Source organism: Salvelinus fontinalis, chromosome 35 (genome assembly GCF_029448725.1).
Source record: "Salvelinus fontinalis isolate EN_2023a chromosome 35, ASM2944872v1, whole genome shotgun sequence".
In the NCBI taxonomy this organism is placed as follows: domain Eukaryota; kingdom Metazoa; phylum Chordata; class Actinopteri; order Salmoniformes; family Salmonidae; genus Salvelinus; species Salvelinus fontinalis.
Genome location: NC_074699.1, coordinates 23,256,291 through 23,277,969, shown reverse-complemented (window position 1 = coordinate 23,277,969; position 21,679 = coordinate 23,256,291). Strand labels below are relative to the sequence as shown.

Sequence of the window (21,679 nt, the reverse complement as noted above, 5' to 3'; positions counted from 1 at the left end):
TTGTACTGGACAACACTGGTCTTAGAGGTCTGTGTGGTACAATATTTCATTTTTTAGGACGATTTAGGGCTCATTATGGGGTTGGGGAGTGTAATTTGGGGTTGAGTGTAGCGTGAGTTGTGTTAAAGGTGAAAGAATGAGTAGGAGTAGATGGCCAGCCAGCATACACGAAAGATTTGGCAATGTGACCCGAGATGAAAGACTACTGGCTTTTAAGCTGAACATCAAATCTGTTGCGTACACAGATTTGCAGATGTAATCACAGGTGCAGTGATGCAGAGTTGCTGGTTATAACAGTGCTTAACTCTGGACCAGATATGGAGTTTCTGGAGGTGCTGACGGAAGGTCTGGAGAGAGTGCTTCTGGTGAGAGGAGGAGGACGAGAGGTCATCACTATCTACTCCTGACCTATCAGAAACCACTCGGGTCACAGGTCACGACACTGCCTCGAAAGGAGACATTCCACCCCGACCACCGGGGACACTGCAGCACCGACAGCAGCATCCAGCCGATCCTCAACATACAGTACATACAAACTGTGCCAATTAATGATGGAATTAAGAGGACTTTTATTGTGGAATTTGAGGACCACAGAAAGCAATGATAATTTGCCTGGCATTTCTGCGGAATGTATTGCCTTCCATGAGGACAGTAGCCTTTAAAGATTACATGCTATAATTCCCTCATGAATCCCTTATTGCCAAGGCAACTAAAGCTTGGGTCATTCACAAACCTATTTCTGCAATAGGAGACCATTAACAACTGCTACGTTTACACATACATCCATCGAACATGAATTTTCTATGTCGACTGAGTCAGTATTTTTGGGTTTGCAGCAAAGAAATGATGGTGGGCTTTCCCTCATCAAGGATTAGCTTGCCAGATAGCACAGTCTTGGGTGGTCCGTATGAAGGCCTCTGTGTAGAGTGCCAATTTGAGTTCTTTTTTCACAACCTTTTTATGGTTGGTGGAATAAAAACTTTTGTATTTATTTTCTTATTTATTTTCTCAACCTTCCCCCGATCAGGATAAGATTTTTCGGATTGTAGATAATGAAATGCCAGTTGGGGTATTTCAACAGATGGCGCAGAGAGTGCTTGTAAATGTGGAGGCCAGAGATTGTATTGAAACATTATTTTACTGGATTATGATTTGTAATTGTTGAAAGAGAAGAGGTTTTAATTCATTGACAATTATACATTACATTTAATCTGCTATTTCTGTACAAAAGTCATTATTATAGGCATGAAGACTACTTACAGGGCCACCTGAACAGAGTAGCAGATGCACACATTTCCTTTTCTTTTCTGTAGACTGCAAGAGCTGTAAAGGCGAAGAGTATTTATCTGAAATTAGCAATAAAATCATGATTAATTTCCCTATTCAACCAGAATTGAACTATCTTGACTTCAGATATATCAATGTGTTCATAAAATAAGATGGTAGAAAAACAGAAAACTCAAAGCATTATTTACTTAAGAGAAAGGCAAAATAAATACGATATAACCTATGAATACAGAATACAACATTCCTGAGATGACTGTAGGAGGCATTACAGTATATTAACATGTTACATACTGTTTCACTGTACACACTTGTGAGAAAATGTTACATGAATGTTAATTTTAAGATGAAATGGTCTTTCTATGAAACAGTTTCATTGTGAAACCCAGGTTTGTGTGATGGACATCAAGGTCTGTGTCCTCAGAGAAATACAGATAGTTTGTAAATGCCTCAGTATGACCTTGTGGCCTTGATTGTATCATTAAACAAACATAACACAGAGATATTTTTAGAATGAGATATGTAAAAAGAGTTAAAAGTGGTTGTTACATGAAACTCAATGTAATATAGTATAAAGTGCGTGCAGAGCATTGTGTAAATATACAACTCCTTCAAGATCAGAATGACCAAAACTAAAAATTAGGTAAAGTTCTTTGTAGGGAAGATCACATGTAAGCAAGTGACACAGTAAACACGTTAAAGCTAGGCTTGTCACTGTCGGAGAAACATGTTTGTAGTGGATAGTGTATTGTAATACAACACTAGTAGTACTACTAAATAGGTTCCGGTACTCATTTTGGGTGCAAGTACTGTTTATATTTAGGTGCAGGAGCTCCACTATACTTTTGAGCTAATATTCTATAAGAGTAAAACGAGCTCAAGCAGTAGAGAATTTGAGGTGCCGGTACTCAGCTCCAGTGGGCTCCTGCACAAGTCAAGCACTGCTAGTTTAGTAACACTAAGGGCTAAATTCCTATCAGATCTGTGCTAACCGAAATCCGGTTGTTTTGGCAGTGTCAAAGGTGGAACTGTGTTAGAACTGCTCCTTATGTTACATTATCGGAGACACTGTCATTGGATGCAATGAAACCACACCGACTTTATATCCACAAATCCCATGCAGCCGCGTTAGAAATTCATGTAGCCACATTACAAGTTCAAACACTCTAACGCGTAATGGTCTATTTTCTACATAGACTGATAAATCCCCCCCATCCAAATGAAAACATGCATTTCATAATATCTATTGTCGATAGAGCCTGCACTTTCTTTTGTCCTTTTGAACATTTAATGCGTAGGGATAATAAGGAAGGGAGTGGTTGGTGACACAAAAGAGCAGCCACACACTTATTTGTCAGCTCACACTGCAGCTACACCTCCAATACTGCCAAAACATCCGCTATGGGGATATCGGTCAACACGGGTTACCACTGGATCGGATTGAATCGAGGCCATGTTATAGTCTTAATGGTCCATCAGGACACAGAGGCAGGAGATTAGAATAACCATGGTCCAGACCAGACTCCTGGGGACCACCAGTTCACTGTGGCCCTTGGAGTACATCTGTTCCATCTTTGTCGTCTGGTGGTCAGGTCGCCTGAGTACCAGTCTGCAGGGGTTCTGAACCTCAGCCAAGTCGATCTGAGCTTCACTGGGTAGAGTTCCTTTTGCTTTCTGCCTGTCACGCTCCTGGGGAAGGGATAGAGGGGAGGGAGGGAGAGAGAGAAGTTTACACTGTATTATGATGCTGTGACAGTGATTCTACTGAACAAGAAAAAACAAGTGGGATTTTCCATGCACTATACAAGGCTCTTTTTCCAGTTCTCAGTTCCCTTCATACCACAAAGTACTCAGATGGACATTCAGTCCCAGACAGAGATGCCTTTCATTCCTGTTATTTCTTTGATGTTACTACTGCGGGTGTTTTTGATGGGCTTTGATACAATACTCACACTGTAGCAGTGAGCCTTTATAACGAGCAAAAACACCGCGCTCTTGTTCCTTTAGCACTCACTTTCTCAACCTCCTTGAACACACGTAAGAAGTTGTGTCTGAGGACCCCGGACAACTCCTTCTCTGTCCAGTGTCTCTTCAGCAGCTCCTGGATCAGAGCGGGATACTTGGACACATCCTCTAATCCAAGAGGAAACCTTCAGACAGTAGAACATAAGGCTATTCAGGCTATGTATTACTCAAACCCTCAGGCCACTTAAAATGCAGCTGCTATCTGTTACCAGCCTGCTTACAAAAAAGTGAGTCATTCTAATAGCATTCAAGCTGGAGCATAATGTGGCTGTATTAATGAACTAACGCTGAATGTGCTGCTGTTACTCTGAGGTAAAAGTTCTTACTTAGAAGCTCCATCAAAGTCCCCTCCTATTCCTATTGACTCAGATCCAACCACCTTCCTAATGTGGGTAAAATGGTCTGCAAAAAGTAAGAGGAATATCAGAAGATAAGATAATCATAAGATAAATCATGTGTACACATGTTATTGATGTTCTTGATACTGGTCTTCTAAACAGGTCTCGATTGATAACAAGGCAGCCAATTTTGCGCTTAATTGTTTGATGCCAATAAACACTAATCAAAGGCAACTGCTCACCAGCCACGATGGAGACATTGGCTTGGCCATGGCAAGCCACAAACCCACTGTGCAGATTAACCATGATGAGTCCTCCGTTCTCCTTCTGAAACAACAACACCCAGAATAGAACATAAAAAAACATTCCACACTTCCAGGGACCTTCCATCCGTGTAGATACAGGGCCTTCAGAACGTATTCACACCCCTTGATGGTTTCCGCATTTTGTTGTGTTCCAGCCCAAATTTAAAATGGATTAAATTGAGATTTTGTTTCACTGGCCTACACACAATACCCCATAATGTCAAAGTGGAATTAAGTTTTTAGACAATTTTACAAATGAATAAAAAAATGACAAGCTGAAATGTCTTAAGTCAATAAGTATTCAACCATTTTATTATGGCAAGCCTAAATCATTTCAGGAGTAAAAATGTGCTTAATAAGTCACATTATGAGTTGCATGGACTCACTCGGATTGCAAAAATTGTGTTTAGCATTATTTTTGAATGACTATTTCATCTCTGTACAACATATACAATTATCTGTAAGGTCCCTCAGTTGAGCGGTGAATTTCAAACACAGATTCAACCACAAAGCCTCGCAAAGAAGGGCATCTATTGGTAGATAGGTTTTTAAAAAAGGCAGACATTAAATATCCCTTTGAGCATGCTGAAGTTATTAATTACATGTTGGATGGTGTATCAATACACCCAGTCACTACAAAGATACAGGCGTCCTTCCTAACTCAGTTGCCAGAGAGGAAGGAAAACACTCAGGGATTTCACCATGAGGCCAATGGTCACTTTAAAACAGTTACAGAGTTGAATGGTTGTGAAAGGAGAAAACTGAGGATGGATCAACAACATTGTAGTTACTCCACAATACTAACTTATGTGACAGAGTGAAAAGAAGGAAGCCTGTACAGAATAAAAATATTCTAAAACATGCATCCTGTTTGCAATAAGGCACTAAAGTAAAACAGCAAAAAATGTGGCAAAGAATACAAAGCGTTATGTTTGGGGCAAATCCAAAACAACACATCACTTAGTACCACTCTTCATATTTTCAAGCATGGTGGTAGCTGCATCATGTTATGGTCATCGGCAAGGACTAGGGAGTTTTTTTAATAAAAAGAAACGGAATAGAGCTAAGCACAGGCAAAGTCCTAGAGGAAAACTCGGTTCAGTCGGCTTTCCAACAGACATCGGGAGACAAATTCACCTTTCAGCAGGACAATAACCTAAAACACAAGGCCAAAATATACACTGGAGTTTCTTACCAAGACGACATTGAGTGTTCCTGAGAAGTCTGGTTACAGTGTTGACTTAAATCGGCTTGAAAATCTATGGCAAGACTTGAAAAGGGCTGTCTAGCAATGATCAACAACCAACTTGACAGAGTTTGAAGAATTTAAAAAATAATAATGTGCAAATATTTTACAATCCAGATGTGCAAAGCTCTTACCCAGAAAGACTTACAGCTGTAATCGCTGCCAAAGGTGATTAAAAAAAATGTATTGATTCAGGGGTGTAAATACTTTTGTAAATTAGATATTTCTGGATTTCAGTTTCAATAAATTAGCAAACATTTCTAAAAACATGTTTTACACTTTGTCATTATGGGGTATCGTGTGTAGATGGAAAAAATATACAGTACCAGTCAAGCGTTTGGACACCTACTCATTCAAGGGTTTTTCTTTATTTTTACTATTTTCTACATTGTGGAATAAAAGTGAAGACTTCAAAACTATGAAAAAATCATGTAGTAACCAAAAAAGTGTTAAACAAATCCACCCCTTGCCTTGATGACAGCTTTGCACACTCTTGGCATTCTCTCAACCAGCTTCACCTGGAATGCTTTTCCAAAAGTCTTGAAGGAGTTCCCACCTATGCTGAACACTTGTTGGCTGCTTTTCCATCACTCTGCGGTCCAACTCATCCCATACCATCTCAATTGGGTTGAGGTCGGATGATTGTGGAGGCCAGGTCATCTGATGCTGCATTCCATCACTCTCCTTACACAGCCAGGAGGTGTGTTGGGTCATTGTCCTGTTGAAAGCGCAAACCAGATGGTATAGCCTGTCGCTGCAGAATGTTGAATTCTAAATAAATCACTGACAGTGTCACCAGCAAAGCACCTCTACACCATCACACCTCCTCCTCCATGCTTCACGGGGGGAACCAAACATGTAGAGATCATCCGTTCACCTATTCTGCGTCTCACAAAGACACGGCGGTTGGAACCAAAAATCTCAAATTTGGACTCATCAGACCAAAGGACAGATTTCCACCGGTCTAATGTCCATTGATCGTGTTTCTTGGCCCAAGCAAGTCTTCTTCTTATTGGTGTCCTTTAGTAGTGGTTTCTTTGCAGAAATTTGACCATGAAGGCCTGATTCACGCAGTCTCCTCTGAACAGTTGATGTTGAGATGTGTCTGTTACTTGAACTCTGTGAAGCATTTATTTGGGCTGAAATTTCTGAGGCTGGTAACTCTAATGAACTTATCCTCTGCAGCAGAGGTAACTCTGGGTCTTCCATTCCTGTGGCGGTCCTCATGAGAGCCAGTTTCATCATAGCGCTTGATGGTTTTTCCGACTGCACTTGAAGAAACTTTCAAAGTTCTTGACATTTTCCGTATTGACTGACCTTCATGTCTTAAATTAATGATGGACTGTTGTTTGTCTTTGCTTATTTGAGCTGTTTTTGCCATATATGGACTTGGTCTTTTACCAAATAGGCCTATCTTTTGTAAACAACCCCTACCTTGTCACAACACAACTGATTTGCTCAAACACATTAAGAAGGAAGAAATTCGAGAAAAGTACTTTTAACAAGGCACACCAGTTAATTTAAATGCATTCCAGGTGACTACCTCATGAAGCTGGTTGAGAGAATGCCAAGAGTGTGCAAAGCTGTCATCAAGGCAAAGGTTGGCTACTTTGCAGAATCTCAAATATTAAATACATTTTGATTTGTTTAACAATTTTTTGGTTACTACATAATTCCATGTGTTATTTCATAGTTTTGATGTATTCACTATTATTCTACAATGTAGAAAATAGTACAAATAAAGAAAAACCCTGGAATGAGTAGGTGTGTGCAAACTTAACATAACAAAATGTAGAATAAGTCAAGGGGTATGAACACTTTCTGAAGGCACTGTAAAACAGGAAATGCAAATAAAGGACAAGTGGATTAAAGAAGCATTGCAGAAAGGAGATATCATCAAAATATAATTCCAAAAGACTCCTGATAAGGAGTAAACACAGGCCACCCACAATGAGTGACCGTGCCGATGGTGGTTGAAAGGGAGGAGGGATGGAGGAGTGTTAGAGAGAGAGAGAGAGAGTTCTTGCCAGGGGTCTCACCAGTTTGCGGAGCAGGTCATCGGGAACATTGCGACTGTGGTTACACACGGCATGGGCTGAGGAGTGGCTGAAAATAACTGGAGCCTTAGAGATCTGCAGTACTGCCCTGCCTGTGGCCCAGGAACTATGGGACAGGTCTACTATCATCCCTAATCTGTTCATCTCCTTCACCACATCCTGAGAGAGAGGGAGAGAGAGAGAAAGACAGAGTGAGTGAGAGAGAGAGACAGAGTGAGAGAGAGAGTGAGAGAGAACAGGAAGATCATGTTACCACTTGCTGTGAGCTTTCCCAGTAATTATATATTACGTGCTCTATGTATGTCATTGTGCATATCTGCTGACAGTGAAAAACATACAACACTTTGCGTCAATTATCTACAAACAGTGAACACTTCAAACAGTAAAACGCTCAGTAGCGACTGGGGATCACATCAGTCTTACACAGCTCCCTAAAAATCGTCAAGATCGTCAAGGATCAAGAATGTTTGTGTACAACTCTTAGAGACTGTGAAGGAAAATATTATGTTTGTGTATCAAATCAATGCTGCTTTTCTAATAACCATTAGGATGGGTTCATGCGGGTGACTGACTGATCGTGTATGGAGGAATCCTCTCTATCACTGATAAGTAACTTGGCAGTACGCCTAGAACATTGCTCTGGGTGTTTCAGTTATTTCAGGTATTTCAGTTTCAAGGTCTCAACATGAAGAGAGGAAGCCTCGTGAGGTATTGGTCCATCACATGCAGGAGCCAATGATGAATAATAAATCAAGTAAATCATGCAAATATAACTGGTCTGTGTAGCAGTATATCAGAGGACTGAAGGGACCGCCCCGGCGGAGCTTCTGATCCACCTGCTCTGACTGTACAAAGTTTGTTCTAACCTCTCCAGCTTGTTGACTTCAGGTGTCCCTGAAGACGTAAGTGTCGTAAATGTCATTACGCTCCAGTATGACGCCTGAAGTGACCAGCGTAGGCTACAAGTATTGGCTTGAACACAGACTTAGTGTTAAAGGTTCACTTACCTTACCGAAGTCTGTTAGGCTGTCATTTTCTCTTTGATAGACATCATAAATTGTTGAGGAGGACTCAGCCCTGAAGCAATAAAAAAACTACTGTGTTATAGCCCAGTAGCAAGAACCTGAGATGTCAAACCAAAATATAACAAATATTGTGCATGAGTCTGTAAGTTTTGCACAAGCACAGTGAAATGCCTTTCTTGCAAACTCAAAACCCAACAATGCAATAATCAATGCCAATGTATTAAAAAAACACAAGAAATAAGAATAAATATGAATATGAATATAATAATATAATATAATGAATATAAATATGAAATACACAATAAAGTAAATAAGTAAGCATACTATATACTGTACAATAAATACTTAAAAAGTAATATCCGGGCCTCCCGGGTGGCGCAGTGGTCTAGGGCACTGCATCGCAGTGCTAACTGCGCCACCAGAGTCTCTGGGTTCGGCCCAGGCTCTGTCACAGCCGGCTGCGACCGGGAGGTCCGTGGGGCAACGCACAATTGGCATAGCGTTGTCCGGGGTAGGGAGGGTTTGGCCGGTAGGGATATCCTTGTCTCATCGCGCTCCAGCGACTCCTGTGGCGGGCCGGGCGCAGTGCGCGCCAGCCAAGGGGGCCAGGTACACGGTGTTTCCTCCGACACATTGGTGCGGCTGGCTTCCGGGTTGGAGGCGCGCTGTGTTAAGAAGCAGTACGGCTGGTTGGGTTGTGCTTCGGAGGACGCATGGCTTTCAACCTTCGTCTCTCCCGAGCCCGTACAGGAGTTGTAGCGATGAGACAAGGTAGTAATTACTAGCGATTGGATACCACGAAAATTGGGGAGAAAATGGGATAAAATTTATAAAAATAAATAAAAAAGTAATATCCAATACCATACTTCCATGTGCAGGGATACTGTAGTGATAGAGGTAGATATGTATAGGGGTAAGGGCGCTAGGCAGCAGGATATAAGTTAAACAGAGTAGCAGCAGCTTGCATGTGAGTGAGTGTGCAGGTGTGTAGAGTCAGTATATATGTATATGTTAGTGAGAAAATTATGGAGTGAGTGTTTGTGTGTGTGTGTTGGAGTGACAGTGTGTGTGAGTGTGTAGGGCTCTGTGAGAGGAAAAATATGAAAAAAAAGGTAAATAAAGATACAAGGTAAACTCAGTCCGTGTAGCTATTTATCAGTTGTATTGCTTGGGGATAGAAGCTTATGTTGTCTACCCTCACCAACTGGGGTCGGCCCGTCAGGAAGTTCATGATCCAGTTGCAGAAGGAGGTTTTCAGACCCAGAGTCATATGCTTGTTGGCGAGATTGGAGGGGATAATGGTGTTGAACGCTGAGCTGTAGTCAATGAACAGCATTCTCACATAGGTATTCCTATTCCTATCGACTATAGCTCAGCATATAACACCATAGTACCCTCCAAACTCGTCATTAAGCTCGAGACCTGTGCAACTGGGTCCTGGACTTCCTGACGGGCCGCCCCCAGGTGGTGAGGGTAGGTAACAACATCTCCACCCTGCTGATCCTCAACACTGGGGCCCCACAAGGGTGCGTTCTCAGGCTTCTCCTGTACTCCCTGTTCACCCACGACTGCGTGGCCATGCAAGCCTCCAACTCAATCATCAAGTTTGCAGACGACACTACAGTGGTAGGCTTGATTACCAACAACGACGAGACGGCCTACAGGGAGGAGGTGAGGGCCCTCGGAGTGTGGTGTCAGGAAAATAACCTCACACTCAATGTCAACAAAACAAAGGAGATGATCGTGGACTTCAGGAAACAGCAGAGGGAGCAGCCCCCTATCCACATCGACGGGACAGTAGTGGAGAGGGTGGAAGGTTTTAAGTTCCTCGGCAACCTCAGGAGGCTGAAGAAATTCGGCTTGTCACCAAAAACACTCACAAACTTCTACAGATGCACAATCGAGAGCATCCTGTCGGGCTGTATTACCGCCTGGTACGGCAACTGCTCTGCCCATAACCGTAAGGCTCTCCAGAGGGTAGTGAGGTCTGCACAACGCATCACCGGGGGAAAACTACCTGCCCTCCAGGACATCTACACCACCCGATGTCACAGGAAGGCCAAAAAGATCATCAGGGACAACAACCACCCGAGCCACTGCCTGTTCACCCCGCTATCATCCAGAAGGCGAGGTCAGTACAGGTGCATCAAAGCAGGGACCGAGAGACTGAAAAACAGCTTCTATCTCAAGGCCATCAGACTGTTAAACAGGCATCACTAACATTGAGTGGCTGCTGCCAACATACTGACTCAACTCCAGCAAATTTAATAATGGAAAAATGTATCTAATAAATGTATCACTAGCCACTTTAAACAATGCCACTTTATATAATGTTTACATACCCTACATTACTCATCTCATATGTATATACTGTACTCTATACCATCTACTGCATCTTGTCTATGCCGTTCGGCCATCACTCATTCATATATTTTTATGTACATATTCTTATTCATTCCTTTACACTTGTGTGTATAAGGTAGTTGTTGTGAAATTGTTAGGTTAGATTACTTGTTAGATATTACTGCATGGTCGGAACTAGAAGCGCAAGCATTTCGCTACACTCACATTAACATCTGCTAACCATGTGTGTGTGACAAATAACATTTGATTTGATTTGATTGTGTGGAGAGCAATAGAGATTGCATCGTCTATGGATTTGTTTGGGCGGTATGCAAATTGGAGTGGGTCTAGGGTGGCTGGGATGGTAGATATAATGTGTGCCATAAACAGTCTCTCAAAGCACTTCATGAGTACAGAAGTGAGTGCTACAAGGCGGTAATCATTGTGTCAGGTTTTGGCCAGGACTGTTCTGGTGTTTGTCACTAGATGTCCCCATTGCACCTTTTTTGAACCTTTTGTTTTTTCCCTGCTCTTTTATTGTTTGCACCTGTGTGTCGTTCCCTTGTTAGTATTTAAACCCTGTGTGTTCCTCAGTTCTTTGCTCAGTGTTTGTATGTTAGCACCCAGCCCCAGCCCAAGCCTTTTTGTGTGAAACATATAGTTCTCTTATTGGATTTTCCAGAGGTTCTCTGGTTTAGTTCTTGTGTATTTTTGAGTAGTCTTTTGAGGTTTGTTTTTCCCTGCTGTTTTTTACCACTTTGTGGAGTTTCTTTGTATTTTGGAGGATATCCATTTTGTGCCTCTTGGCTTTATTTTGGACGTGGTGGATTTATATTCTTTGCCTGAAGATCTTGTCCTTTTATTAAATCATTATCTCTAGTACTGCTGAGTCTGCCTCATCTTCTGGGTTCTGCCAACTATTAGTGACTGTTTCTCTCACCGGGTCCTGACACATTGTGGCATGAAGCCTTAGAGTTCTTAGGTACAGGAATGATTGTGGTTATCTCAAAACGTGGGGATTACAGACTGGGACAAGGAGAGGTTGGAAATGACTGTGAATATGCCTGCCAGCTGTTCTGCACATGCTCTGAGAACGCGCCCTGGAATAACATTGAGACGTGTGGCCTTGCGGGTGTTGACCTGATTAAAGACTCTTCTCACGTCGACCTAGGAGAGCGAGATCACCCAGTCCTCAAGGTCGGTGACGGCCCTCACCCCCGGCTCGATGTTGTTGCTGACAAAGCGCGCATAAAATGCATTGAGTTCGTCTGGTAGAAAGGAATCGTTGGGCAGATCACGGTTGGTCTTCCTTTGTAATCCGCAATGGACTGTAGCCCCTGCCACATGCAGCGGGCGTCAGAGCCTGTTTAATATGATTCCACCTTATTCCTATATTGTCCTTTTGCTCGTTTGATGACTGCGAGGAAGTCATAAGTGTGTGCGTGCGTGCGTGCGTGCGTGTGCTCACCAAGGTGTGTTGCAGGTGTGTGTGAGGGCCATGGAGCGAACCCCCAGCTGGTAAAACATACGCAGGGTTGGCAGGCTGCTGTCTATTGAATGACCTCCCTCAATGCTGATCAGACACGCTATCCTCTTAGTGTCATTTAGTTCTGTTGAATACACACACATGATACATAAACACTCATCATCATCATCATTATCATCATACTACTGTAATTTGGGCAGAAATATGTTTTTACCAGGCATCAACCCACTTAGACACCCACGCATTTCCATATATTGGTGGAAAGATCAATTTGGAAAACCCATCAAATTACTTCAGAGAGCGTAAATTACAGGCCAGAAGACCAGCTGGCAAGTGTCTCCCTGCCCAGTCTGTAAGCCCAACATGTTTGAAGCTGCCCACCATTGTTCCTGTTCCTAAGAACTCCAAGGTAACCTGCCTAAATGACTATCGTCCAGTAGCACTCGCATCTGTATTTATGAAGTGCATTGAAAGGCTGGTCATGACACACATCAACACCATCATCCCCGACATCCTGGACCCACTCCAACAGATGATGCAATCTCAATTAAACTTCACACTGCTCTCTCCCACCTGGACAAGAGGGGAAATAACTATGAGAGAATACTGTTGATAGACTACAGCTCAGCGAACACCTCCCTCTGCAACTGGATCCTGGACTTCCTGACAGGCCGCCCCCCAGGTGGTGAGGGTAGGCAACAACACCTCCGCCATGCTGACCCTCAACACAGGGGCCCCTCAGGGGTGTGTGATTAGTCCCCTCCTGTACTCCCTGTTCACCCACGACTACGTGGCCACGCACGACTCCAAAACCATCATCAAGTTTGCTGACAACGCGACGGTAGTAGGCCTGATTACCGACGGAAATGAGACAGTCTACTGGGAGGAGATCAGAGACAACAGCCTATCCCTCAATGTCAGTAAGGAACTGATTGTGGACTACAGGAAAAAGGGGGAGAGCACGCCCCCATCCACATCGATGAGGCTGTAGTGGAGCAGGTCGGGAGCTTCAAGTTCCTTGGCATCCACATCACTACGGACTTAACATGGTCCACACACACACCCACCTCTTCGCCCTCAGGAGGCTGAAAAAATTTGGTATGTGCCCTCGGATCCTCAAAAAGTTCTACAGCTGCACCATTGAGAGCATCTTGACTGGCTGCATCATCACTTGGTAAGGCAAAGGCAAAGCACCACAGAGGGGGAAAAAATACTAAAATCACCAGGAATTCAGAAAGAAATATATAATAACTTAAGAAATCTGTTCACAAGTATTCCCACAAATAAAGAAAGAAACATGATCATGTCTCAATGTAATCAAAGTATGAAACTATTGTTATTTTCGAATGCTATCTCTTATTGGGCCTATTTGTGATCCATTTGCAGTGTACAAATTATTATAACTATGTTACGGGCCAACGACCATTCTCACCTAAAAAAATCGGCCCGCGGCTGAATCTACTTGCCTACCCCTGGTATATTGTACCTTTGGCAGATGTAACTAGCTCCAGTTCCGGGTTCTCTGTACACATTCGGTTGATCACGTCTATCTGTTCCAGTGTGAGCCTCACAGCATCCTTCGCCTGGGCGCCACACAACACGTAGGCTGCAAACACCTGATAAGAGCATGAGATGGGACAGAGACAAAGCAGGGGGTCAGAGAGCAACACTTGAGTTAGAAGGGTATTATGGCTTTAGTACAACTCAGTGTATACATGCACGGACACACATACACACTCACACACACACACAAACATGCACGGACACACATACACACTCACACACAAACACACACACACTTAGGCTACAATTAACCATATATTAACCTACCTGAGCGCCGACATGTCCCGTTGTGAGTCTGTTGATGTCCGTGGCCACTTTGCTGATGTTGTGCAGGTCAACCTGACTCAGTCTGTTGTCGTGGAGAATCCTCAGCATCAAAGCTAGGTCATTATGTCTAGGAGAGAGAGGGATGAGGCAGTCAGATGTAATAGAGGTGAGGGACTCAAGGTGGAGCTGGAAGGAGACATTTTTATATATCAAATTACTCAGTATGAGATGATAATTATTTGTATTTGGAACCACACTTGTTTTGGATACTTGGTGGTGAAGTTCTAAATGTTTACTGTTGAAAATCCATGAGCTATTCATATTTTAGGCTGCATATGGTATGGCAAAAAATGTCTATGTATCTCTGAACAGACAGATATATCATCAACCAATAATAAGGGATACTGTAGGATAAACGTCTCTATTTTAGGAAAAACAGAATAACTAAGACAACTTTCCTCTGTTACTTACCCATCAATCAAAGGATATTTTGTCATCAAGCCAAATGCACTTCCTGTTGTAGGATCTCCCGATGTCATCCCACAGAGAAAACACAGCATCAAGTTCGTCCCCAGGTTGAGAAAATCACCTCTATGGAGTATCCGCGATATCATACTCTATAAATAAAATTATTTTAAGACGTGGTAACTTCAATTAGTTCAGTACTTTTAACTTTTGGTACCACTTTAAACAAACTACAATGTATAAACACTCTATCAAATCAAATCAAATTGTATTAGTCACATGTGCCGAATACAACAGGTACAGTGAAATGCTTACTTACAAGCCCTAAAACAACAATGCAGTTTAAGAAGATTATATATTTTTTTAAATAGAAAAAGAACAAATAATTAAAGAGCAACAATAAAATAACAGTAGTGAGGCTATATACAGGGGGTACCGGTACAGAGTCAATGTGCGGGGGCACAGTAGAGTTAATTGAGGTAATATATACAGTACCAGTCAAAAGTTTGGACACACCTATTCATTCAAGGGTCTTTATTTATTTGTACTATTTTCTACATTGTAGAATAACAGTGAAGACATCAAAACTATGTAAATATATTTTATATTTCAGATTCTTCAAAGTAGCCACCCCTTGCCTTGATGACAGCTTTGCACACTCTTGGTATTCTCTCAACCAGCTTCACCTGGAATGCTTTTCCAACCATCTTGAAGGAGTTCCCACATATGCTGAGCACTTGTTGGCTGCTTTTCCTTCACTCTGCGGTCCAACTCATCCCAAACCATCTCAATTGGGTTGAGGTCGGGTGATTGTGGAGGCCAGGTAATCTGATGCAGCACTTCACCCCTTTCCTACCTTGGTCAAATAGCCCTTACACAGCCTGGAGGTGTGTTAGGTGATTGTCCTGTTGAAAAACAAATGATAGCCCCACTAAGCGCAAACCAGATGGGATGGTGTATCGCTGCAGAATGCTCTGGTAGCCATGCTGGTTAAGTGTGCCTTGAATTCTACATAAATCACTGACAGTGTCACCAGCAAAGCACCCCCACACCATCCCACCTCCTTCTTAATGCTTCACGGTGGGACCCACACATGTAAAGATCATCTGTTCACCTACTCTGCATCTCACAAAGACATTCCAAGAGTGTGCAAAGCTGTCATCAAGGCAAAGAATGGCTACTTTGAAGAATCTCAAATATAAAATATATTTGAATTGTTTAACACTTTTTTGGTTACTACATGATTCCATATGTGTTATTTCATAGGTTTGATGTCTGCACTATTATTGTGCAATGTAGAAAATAGTAAAAATAAAGAAAAACCCTGGAATGAGTAGGTGTGTCCAAACTTTTGACTGGTACTGTACATGTAGGTAGAGGTAAAGTAACTATGCATAGATAACAAACAGAGAGTAGCAGCAGCGTAAAAATGAAAATAGTCCGGTTAGCCATTTGATTAGCTGTTCAGGAGTCTTATGACTTGGGGGTGGAAGCTGTTAGGACATCTTTTGGACCTAGACTTGGTGCTCCTGTACTGTTTGCCGTGTGGTAGCAGAGAGAACAGTCTATGACTTGGGTGGCTGGAGTCTTTGGCAATTTTTAGGGCCTTACTCTGACACCACCTGGTATAGAGGTCGTGGGTGGCAGGAAGCTTGGCCCCAGTGATGTACTGGGCCGTACGCATTACCCTCTGTAGTGCCTTGTGGTCGGAGGCCGAGCAGTTGCCATACAAGGCAGTGATGTAACCAGTCAGGATGCTCTCGATGGTGCAGCTGTAGAATCTTTTGAGGATATTTTCATTCTCCTGAGGGGGAATAGGCATTGTCGTGCCCTCTTCACAACTTTTTTGGTGTGTTTGGACCGTGATGTGGACACCAAGGAACTTGAAGCTCTCAACCTGCTTCACCACAGCCCCGTCAATGAGAATGGGGGTGTGCTCAGCCCTCCTTTTCCTGGAGTCCACAACCATCTCCTTTTTCTTGATCACGTTGAGGGAGATGTTGTTATCCTGGCACCACACTCCCAGGACTCTGACCTGCTCCCTATAGGATGTCTCATCGTTGTTGGTTATCAGGACCAGGACCATCAGGACCACCACTGTTGTGTCATCAGCAAACTTAATGATGGTGTTGGAGTCGTGCTTGGCCATGCAGTCATGCGTGAACAGGGAAAACAGGTGGAGACTGAGCACACAACCTTGTGGGGCCCAGTGTTGAGGATCAGCGTGGCAGATGTGTTGTTACCTACCCTTACCACCTGAGGGCGGCCCATCAGGAAGTCCAGGATCCAGTTGCAGAGGAAGGTGTTTAGTCCCAGGGTCCTTAGCTTAGTGATGAGCTTTGAGGGCACTATGGCGTTGAACGCTGAGCTGTAGTCAATGAATAGCATTCTCACGTAGGTGTTCCTTTTGTCCAGGTGGGAAAGGGCAGTGTGGAGAGCAATAGAGATGGTGTCATCTGTGGATCTGTTGGGGTGGTATGCAAATTGGAGTGGGTCTAGGGTTTCTGGGATAATGGTGTTCATGTGATCCATGACCAGCCTTTCAAAGCACTTCATGGCTAAAGACGTGAGTGCTACGGGTCGGTAGTCATTTAGGCAGGTCATCTTTCTGTTCTTGAGCACAGGAACTATGGTGGTCTCCTTGAAACATGTTGGTATTACAGACTCGGTCACGGACAGGTTGAAAATGTCAGTGAAGACACTTGCCAGTTTGTCAGTGCATGCTCTGAGTACACGTCCTGGTAATCTGTCTGGCCCTGCGGCCTTGTGAATGTTGACCTGTTTAAAGGTCTTACTCACATCGGCTCCAGAGAGCGTGATCCCACAGTCGTACGGAACAGCTGGTGCTCTCATGCATGATTCAGTGTTGCTTTCCTCGAAGCAAGCATAGAAGTCATTTAGCTCATCTGGTAGGCTTGTGTCACTGGGAAGCTCGCGGCTCTGCTTCCCTTTGTAGTCCGTAATAGTTTGCAAGCCCTGCCACATCCGACATCCGACGAACGACGGAGACGGTGTAGTACAATTCAATCTTAGTCCTGTATAGATGCTTTGCCTGATTGATGGTTCATCAGAGGGCATAGCAGGATTTCTTATAAGCGTCCGGGTTAGAGTCCCGCTCCTTGAAAGCGGCAGCTCAGTGCGGGTGTTACCTGTAATCCATGGCTTCTGGTTGGGGTATGTATATACGGTCACTGTTGGGACGACATCATCGATGCACTTATTGATGAATCCAGTGACTGATGTTGTGTACACCTCAATGCCATCGGATGAATCCCAGGAACATATTTCATTCTGTCCTAGCAAAACTGTCCCGTAGCTTAGCATCTGCGTCATCTGACAACTTCCGTATTGAGCGAGTCACTGGTACTTCCTGCTTTAGTTTTTGCTTGTAAGCAGGAATCAGGAGGATAGAGTTATGGTCAGATTTGCCAAATGGAGGGCGAGGGAGAGCTTTGTACGCATCCTTGTGTGTGGAGTAAAGGTGGTCTAGAGTTTTTTTTCCCTCTGGTTGCACATGTAACATGCTGGTAGAAATGAGGTAAAACGGATATAAGTTTCCCTGCATTAAAGTCCCCGGCCACTAGGAGTGCCGTCTCATGATGAGCATTTTCTTGTTTTATTATGGCCTTATACAGCTCGTTGAGTGTGGTCTTAATGTCAGCATCAGTTTGTGGTGGTAAATAGACAGCTACAAAAAATATAGATGAAAACTCTCTTGGTAAATAGTGTGGTCTACAGCTTATCATGAGATACTCTACCTCAGGTGAGCAAAACCTCAAGACTTCCTTAATATTAGATTTCGTGCACCAGCTGTTATTTACATATTGACACAGACCGTCACCCCTTTTCTTACCAGAGGAAGCTGTAATATCTTGCCGATGCACGGAAAACCCAGCCAGCTGTATGTTATCCATGTCGTCGTTCAGCCACAACTCGGTGAAACATAAGATATTACAGTTTTTAATGTCCCATTGGTAGGTTAGTCTTGATCGGTGCTCATCCATTTTATTATCCTATGATTGCACGTTGGCTAATAGGGCTGATGGTAGAGGCGGATTACCCACTTGCCGTCGAATCCTTACAAGGCACCACGACCTACGCCACCGATATCTCTGTCTCTTCTTCATACGAGTGATGGGGATTTGGGCCTTGTCCGGTGTCTGAAGTAAATCATTGGCGTCCGACTCCTTAAAGTAAAAATCTTCAACCAGTACGAGGTGGTGCATCTTGGAAATGTGCATCTGGACTCTGAACACCGTACCCACCGACTCAGGTCAGAATGTTATCGTCATCCGAAGAGAGAAGACGCATGTTTCAGAGAACTTTGTATTGTTGACGGGAACACGAATGTCTGAATGTTGTGCCAAGTAATTGGTTTCTCTCTCTCTCTCCAAGAGGTGAATGTTTAAGTTTATGTTTATAGTGATGCTATGTTTATAGCCCTTTATAGACATGTTGTATGTGTAATGCCATTTCCATTTATTTTGCATAGTTATAACCCTTAACTAATACTGTTTACATGTGTGCAAATCTTTGTCTTATAGAACCACAACAATAAGATTCCACGTCAATCAGATTACGAAAACCATATAAACCTCTTCAAATGGAAACAGCTGTGTCTGCGTGTGTGTGTATGGTGGTGACTGTCAAGAGTACTGTGATGGGCCTCAAAATCAGGTTCTAACTGGACAGCACCATAGAGGACAGAACCAAACCAATCTGTTGGGTGAGGGCATTCACAGCCGACCGCTCAGACGGGTGAGGGCATATCAGCCAACCGTTTTAACTTGGTCCTTCTAGACAGATTTAAAAAAAATTGTAACCTTTATTCAACTAGGCAAGTCAGTTAAGAACAAATTCTTATTTACAATGATGGCCTACCCCGGCCAATCCCGAACGACGCTTGGCCAATTGTGTGCCGCACCCTATGGGACTCCCAATCACGGCCGGTTGTGATACGGCCTGGAATCAAACCAGTGACGCATCTAGCACTGAGATGCAGTGCCTTAGACTGCTGCACCACTCGGGAGCCCATTATGGATTTAGTGACCAACAGCTTTTTACATGGTCTGTAATTTATCCGGATTTAGCGACCAATAGATTTTACAATATGTACACATTGATTCTTGAAGAATATAATTTAGAGAATGCCTCATGAGATTAGTTCAACTGTCGTACCCCATCAGAACCCAAAATATAAGCCTGTTGTACTCCAATGTTTGTAAATAGAGTAAATGTAAACAAACACTATATAGCCTCAAAACATGGTTAAAACTACATGGTAAACTGGGTGGTTCGAGCCCTGAATGCTGATTGGCTGACAGCCGTGGTATATTAGACACGGGTATGACAAAACACTTATTTTTACTGCTCTAATTACGTTGATAACCAGTTTATAATAGCAATAAGGCACCTCAGGGTTTATGGTTCATGGCCAATACACCATGGCACTCTACATTATCCAGGCACTCTGCATTGCGTTATGCATAAAACAGCCCTTAGCCGTGGTATATTGGCCATATACCACACCCCTCGTGCCTTATTGATTAAGTATAATGTTGATATCATGGATGGTCAGTCCTTGCATACATAGCTCTGTCTATGAATAAGAGAGTGGTTACATTTCTCCAGCTGTATCCCTCAGCTTTTTACTGCAACATAGGCGGGATGACAGGTTAGTTATTATTTATTCTGCTGACTTTCGCTTCAGGAATGGTTTCTTAAACATCTATAGGCCTATTGGCTTAATAACGGGTTTATGAAGGCTTAATTAATCCTTAAAAATTGTAGTTCGTTTAAAGTTGAACATAACATATATTTATTAAAGTAACTTTTACAGTAAATGGGTCAACAGTTTTAACGGGTGAACGTAAACATTAGGCAACTATAACTATTATGCAAATAGGCCTACAAATAACGTAAATTCTATAAAAAAAAAACATAATATCTCAGTAATTCTAGGCAACACAATTATTTAAACAGTAAAGTATTTTTAGCATCACAAAACTCACTGTGCAAGTTGTTCGAACAACTGGTCGGGTTTTTACAACGAATGATGCATAAATCCGAACATCACAATTCAATAATGCGAACTTTCTAGCTCCCTCCGCCCAGATGTAGGCTACGTGAGTAACTGAAATACATTGTAACGCATAGAATATATCGTGTACATTACGCAGTGCGGTCATAGAGATGGGATTACTGCCATCTACTGTCCAATCTAACTAATAACACTATGGGCCAGTTTTCCAGAGACAGATTAGCCTAAACATAGACCTAGAAATAAAAATGATTTAAATGGAAATCCCCATTGGTCATGTTTTTAGTCCAGCTGTGTCCAGGAAGCCAACCATTTAAAGGGGCAATCTGCAGTTGCCACAAACATTTTGGTGTACATATAAATTAATATGTACCCATTGATTTAAAAAATAATATATAATGTATGCTTCATGAGCTTAATTCAACTGTCATACCCCATCAGAACCCAAAATATAAGCTTGCTTTATGCCAATGTCTGTAAACATTGTAAATGTAAAACACTGTACAGCCTCAAAACATGCTTAAAACTATAATTTTCATATATTGCATCCACAGCTGTCTGTGAATTTGAGAGTGGATACATTTATCTAGGCCCATCCTTGAGCTTTATACCGGAACAGAGGGGGCCGACCGCTTTGTTATTGTTTCAACTAAGGATTGCCCCTTTAAGTATTGTACTCATAGCCTAATCTCAGAAATCCCAGACCTAGGTGTGTGTATGCTGGAACATTGAGGGTATTTGATCAATGCCCTGGGACTGCACCGGGTAAACCGGGTTAGCGTTGATTGCATTAGTTTTGGAACCGGCTGCCTCCCGGGCGTGAGCCAGGTGCTCCATTTTGGCCGACGGCAGAGTCGGCTCAAAACAAAAGTGGCCATAGGTTAAGCAATGTGGAGTACATTTTAGGACTCAATTTTTGCATGTGAAAACAATTGCTTTTGATAAAAAAAACACTTTATATGCATTCCCAATGAAAAAGTTAGAAAATGCAAAAAAATTGGTTAAAGAAAATGTAGGTTTCTGAACGATGCATCATGCTGCCTTGTTGACATGACCGAGCGGAGCAGATTACTGTTCCATTTGAGAAGGGTGCTCCTCCCTCGATGCATTGCCCGGTGCACTGCGGTTCAGCTGAATCAAACTCCCTCAGTGGTAACATTGTGGGAGGCAACCCATCTGTCTAGAAAGAGATTACTCAATATCCATAGCAGTGGTTCCCAACCTGGGGTATTAGG

The 21,679-nt window shown here is 42.8% G+C and overlaps 2 protein-coding genes across 3 annotated transcripts in view; one reads left to right on the top strand and one right to left on the bottom strand.

Moving 5' to 3' along the window:
• Positions 1-1,387, top strand: part of LOC129834583 (solute carrier family 12 member 4-like) — a 60,174-nt gene extending 58,787 nt beyond the window's left edge. For both annotated transcript variants that reach the window (XM_055899700.1, XM_055899701.1), the window contains exon 24: positions 316-1,387. In XM_055899700.1, the coding sequence (XP_055755675.1) occupies positions 316-407 (92 nt within the window). In that variant the 3' untranslated portion in view covers positions 408-1,387. The remainder of the gene's footprint in view (positions 1-315) is intronic.
• Positions 1,120-21,635, bottom strand: LOC129834586 (dipeptidase 2-like). The gene is made up of 11 exons (XM_055899705.1): positions 20,416-21,635; positions 14,411-14,556; positions 13,940-14,066; positions 13,596-13,725; positions 12,092-12,233; positions 8,263-8,332; positions 7,238-7,414; positions 3,890-3,974; positions 3,636-3,711; positions 3,299-3,434; positions 1,120-2,973 (listed from the first exon to the last, which is right to left on the bottom strand). The coding sequence occupies exons 1-11, from the start codon at positions 20,590-20,592 to the stop codon at positions 2,749-2,751; spliced, it is 1,491 nt and encodes a 496-aa protein (XP_055755680.1). The 5' UTR covers positions 20,593-21,635; the 3' UTR covers positions 1,120-2,748.
• Between the last annotated feature and the right edge of the window lie 44 nt (positions 21,636-21,679).